Source organism: Musca vetustissima, unplaced genomic scaffold (genome assembly GCF_032173495.1).
Source record: "Musca vetustissima isolate MV318-11 ecotype Yass unplaced genomic scaffold, APGP_CSIRO_Mvet_v1 utg67636, whole genome shotgun sequence".
NCBI lineage: Eukaryota > Metazoa > Arthropoda > Insecta > Diptera > Muscidae > Musca > Musca vetustissima.
In genome coordinates, this window is record NW_026881584.1 from 1 (window position 1) to 5314 (window position 5314).

A 5314-nucleotide genomic window follows, 5' to 3' on the forward strand; every position below is an offset into this window, starting at 1 on the left:
GAGCATCGGCTAAAGGTAGATTGGTTAAGCAAGAAGTGAGATTAGAACTAAGGGGCACTGAAGGAAGATTTCCGGATATTTTTGGAAGAACGAAAGCATTTGCATCAACAAATAAAGAAGAATCTAAGCGTGAACCGATGCGAATTGAAAATTTTTTCTTGGAAGTGGCATAAGTTGATCTATTTACTCCAGAAAAGGTTGCAGAGATTGCCTGAGTGGGCAATTTAAGACGATTTTGCAAATGTTCTGATATGAACGAAGCCTCTGAACCAGGGTCGATCAGAGCGCGAACAGGGTACGAAACTCCTAAATGAACTATGTTGACCATAGCAGTACCCAACAAGACATTACGATTTTGGGTGCATGGAACACTTGACTATTCATTACCCTCGGATTAGCGCCAGTGGAAGCTATATTACCATAAACTTGTGGAATATTGACAATATTTGTCGCGATAGAATTCGAAGGCCTAGACGATAGGGGAGAACCAATACTAGAGGACTGAGGAGAACCGATTCGAGATGATTGAGGAGAAGCAGTAGGCCTTTGCAACAAAGTATGATGTCGATTTTTACAAATAGTACAGTTATGACTACTGACACAATTTTTAACGGAATGTCCTACCGAGAGACAATTTTAACAAAAACCCTGTTTTTTAGCAACTTCAAATATGTTTTCAAACGAAAGTGTTTTGAATTTTGGACATGAGCGTAATGAATGGGATTCATTTCGACAAAGAATGCATGAATTTGATATATGTTTAACCGCAGAAGTAGCTACTGGGCTTTGATTTTACTTTTCGAAATGGGACTAGAAGGAGAACTTCGAATGTGTCGCAAGCAAGCTAATGTTTGAATTCTTTCAGTAAGGAATTTGTTCAAGTCTTCCCACGGCGATAGCGAGGATTTATCTTTAATACACTGCTCCCACAAAGCTACAGTTAGTTTAGGTAAACGCTGTTGACAAATATATACTAGAATAGGATCCCAGTGATCCGTAGCTACATCATACACTGACATAGCAGAAATGCAGCCGTTGATACTACGCTGTAGAATTTTTAAATTAGAACTAGATTCAGATTCTATAAAGGGAAGGTCGAATAAGAGCTTGAGATGATTATGAACTAGAATACGTTTACTGTCGTACGTATCCTTCAACGACTGCCAAGCCATAGCGAAACTTTTATGGGTGAGTGGAAACTTAGACACGATTTCCCTAGTTTCACCTATTGTTTTCTGAACTAAGTGACAAAGCCTCTCAATGTCACTTAGGCGAGAATTATTAATGAACATGGCAGAGAACAGGTCCCGGAATGTGGGCCACGATAGAAAGTCTCCATGGAAATCATCAATCTCACACGGTGGTAAATTGACATTATACATTGTATTCGAAACATTAGGTGGTAAACTCCAATTTGAAATGGAGACGTCTGCAGGATTTGGAAATTCAGGTTGAAAAATATTTGATGAATTTGGCATATTCATATTCAAACTATTTCGCGAACTATTAATTTCATTAACGAAACCTGACTGTTCGATAGGAGTCCGATTAGATGCACTACTCTCCGGCTTAAGCATGTGGTACGACGCAATAAATTTGACCACATTGGAAGCACGAGTAAATTGTGTGAGTGGAGTGACCGATAACGAAGCAAAAAAGTTAAAAAATCTATATTCTTACTATTTGAGGTCGAATAGATCCGAATATAGGGTACACACAGTCGAACTTGCAAAAGGATCGATGAAAAATAGCAAATATAGTCGATAGGATCAAAAAAAAAAAAAAAAAACAAATATGTGAAAATTTCAAAAAAGGAACAATAGTTTTCGAAAATAATTTGAAAATCGCTATTACCGACAGAAGGGTGCACGAAATTTCAAATTATACTATAATTTTACAGCCAAATTATTTTTTGTTGTAAAAGTAAATATTTATTTTTTCGCAAAAAAATTACGATTTTTTCAATAAAAATGTCTAAATAGAGTTTTTAATTAACCAAAAATTAATGCGTTGAATGCGTCTTTAAATTGCCGAAAGTACGGTACTTTTTCGTATAAGTCCAAAAATCTATAATAGACCAACAATATAACAATACAATAACAAAACAATATAACAATAATTTTTTATAAAATATTATTTATAAAATTTCACAATTTTGTGCCACGTACCCACTGTGCAGTGGTGAATAACGAATACCGCACAAAAGGGAATAAAACACAAGCAGTGTTGAGTGAGCGGCTAACGCACTACAAACAGACCAACGACAACGAATCAGCAGAGATGTGTGGGGAGAGCAAGATCTTGTTGGTACATTTGTTTGTTAGTCGGCTCACACTAAACAAGGCGGCTGGATTGCGAGAATGATATTTGTTGTTGATATCACAGGATCAACAGAACAACGAGAACGATCAAACAGTGAGAGTTGGGGAATGGATATGTTATTGGTGTGATTGAGTGTTAGCATATTATTAGAATATGTTAGAATAGTATTGTTGTGTTTTACAAACAAGGAGAGTTGATGCGATATTAGAATTGTTGGTAGGTTTGAGAATAACAAAACAAATTAGAAAAGGGCACGATCAGTGTTCGTATTGTTGTTTGTGCTTTTTCTCACTAGTGGCTGGCGAGTTAAACAAGAAAGCGAAGTGTATAGGTAGCCTTTGGTGAGGAATAACAAATAAGCACTACACAATCGATCACTGGTAAACAAATAATGGCAAGAATATGAAACAATATGTGGACTGTATACTTAGGAGCGACCAATACGTGACGTAGCGAAAAATGTAGCAACAAATGGAAAATTTATTTTTGTAAAGCGAAATGTAAAAAACGAAAACACTCGCGGTATGCTCAATATTAAGAAACTGAACTACTTACCTTTGAGTTTATGATGTATTGTTGTTTGTGGATGATGATGCAGTTTTTGATGTTTATGGTTTTGGTGAATATGATGATGCTGCTGATGAGATGTTGTGTTTGGTGAGGGGTGATGATGTTTTTCTCCTTTAAAATAGCGACAAGTGTGAAATTGTTGGTAGATTATCCGACTAAATGGGATCAAAATGTAACAACAATGCTATGAAACATCCGGCTCGAACGGATCAAAATGTTGGCATGATACCGATGAAGGGAAGAAAAACCAATAAAGAAATAAAAACAAAATAAAACAATTTGGTGTTAGTGAGCTTCGAATGAAACAAAACTTTACCTTGATGCATGCGTGTTCGATCGAAAGTGAGATTGCAAGTTTAATCAGCGATAGCAAGAATGTTAGTTTAAACAACGAGAGTTGGAAAGCTCGTCGAATCAACGATAGCAAGAATGCAAGTGAGTCGCGGTGAGCAAATGTAGCGTAAACAAGGTCGAGATCACATCGACGACCGTAGCACTGGAAAGTCCTCTCTGCATCCGAACTGAGCGAATGTGACTTCTACGAGAGAGCGTAGGAAAGAAAGAATACTCTTTCCTACAATCCGAACCAGGCGAATGTGACTCCTAGAAGAAGTGCGGAGAAGATTCCCCCATTGACTCAAATGAGTGGCCAATTAATGTGAATAATAATTGCTATGCTACGGAAGGGGTAAACAACATATCGAACATATACATTGTCGTAAACAATGTATCGAACCTAAACACAGTATGCATGATAGATTTTTTACATATTCAGGTGAGGACGCTGTTCAAAAATTTGTAGACAAATTACACTATGAATGTACGAACATTCACGTTGATTAATTAAAAATAGGTCTATGACACCATTAACCAGCTCAGAGCATTCATCATTTAATGATGCAATAGTTTGTCATATTTGTGATAAGCAGTTATATGGTGATAAAGTCCACGACCATTGTCATATCACAGGACAATATAAAGGGGCTGCACATAACGAGTGTAACTTGAACAATGTCATCCCTAAATTAATTTCTATTTTTCCATAATTTCTCATCATATGATTGTCATTTAGTTGTTAAAGAACTTCTAAAGACAATAGAACAGCTATAATTCCACAGAATAAAGAGCTGTGTATTTCATCATCACATACAATCGATATGGGTAATAAAAATACTTTAGAATATAGATGTTTAGATTCAGTTAGGTTTATGTCATCTAGTTTAGATGCATAGCCAGCTATTGCGAAAACGCAGATACATTATGTGTTAGAAAACATTTCTTTATTGATAGTGAATTTAATCTTATGAGAAAGAAAGGTATATTCTGTTATGAATAGTTAAACTATTATCGTAAGTTGAATGAGACTTTGCCTCCACCTATTGCAGCATTTTATATCAGTCTTAATGAAAAATCATATAGTATTAATTATTATAACCATGCGATAAATGTCTAGCATATATTTAAATATCATACTTTACGCGATAATATGGAATTATATTTGAAAACAGATGTGTTTCTTTCTTCTTCCTTATGTTTTCGAAAATATCAAACAGTCGTGTAAACATATTCAAAATTTTTATTAAAAATGGCATTCGAGGAGGTCTCACCCAATGCTCTAGAAGGTATACCATAGCCAATAATAAGTATATGAAAGGTTACAATAAAAATTGTCCCCCTAGCTATTTGCTTTATATTAACGACAATATCTCCCCTATGGCGATTTTGAATGGGTAAAACCTGAAGACATAGTTACCGATGTAAAAACAACAAATTTTGAAGCAAATTCGCTTGTAGGATATATATATGAGTATGATATTGAATACCCCACTGATTTACGTAAATCACATAATGATTTACCATTCTGTTCTGAGAATAAAAAAGTTAGAGGATCCAAAAAATAAACTCACAGCAGATTTTGCTCCAAAAAAATTATGCACTGCATTATATGACATTGAAACAATGTCTAGATAATGGGTTGATATTAAAAAAGTACATCAAGTAATTTCATTCAAACAATCCCCATGGTTAAATATATAAATATAAAAAATACTAATGAAAGACAAAATATGCCACTAACGACTTTTTAAGAATTTTTTTTTCAAGTTATTAAATAACGCAGTTTTTGGTAAGACAATGGAAAACATTGATAAGTGTAAAGACTTTAAATTAATAACTCATTGAAAGAATGTTTATACACACATATTAGGAGCTCAGTCGCTAATAGGCAAAGCAAATTTTCATAGCATCTCACAATTTAAATGGAAAATGTACGAATTTCATTATCAGTATATAAAAAAGAAATTTGGTCAAAAGGTGGTATTGATATATATGGATACAGATTCCTTTATATATACTGTATAAGTTCGATACATTGCTTACGGCACCCCCGCTTTCTAGTTGAATTCATCAGCCACTAGTGAGA

At 34.7% G+C, this 5314-nt stretch overlaps 1 protein-coding gene across 1 annotated transcript; it reads right to left on the minus strand.

The window, feature by feature from the left end:
• Positions 1–776: 776 nt before the first annotated feature.
• On the minus strand, positions 777–1577 carry LOC133327512 (uncharacterized). The gene has a single exon (XM_061536030.1). It carries the CDS (start codon positions 1575–1577, stop codon positions 777–779), a length of 801 nt encoding a protein of 266 aa, XP_061392014.1.
• Positions 1578–5314: the final 3737 nt, after the last annotated feature.

Coding starts and splice junctions, on each gene's coding strand:
- LOC133327512 (XM_061536030.1), bottom strand. CDS start 1,577: ATGCTTAAGCCGGAGAGTAGTGCATCTAATCGGACTCCTATCGAACAG.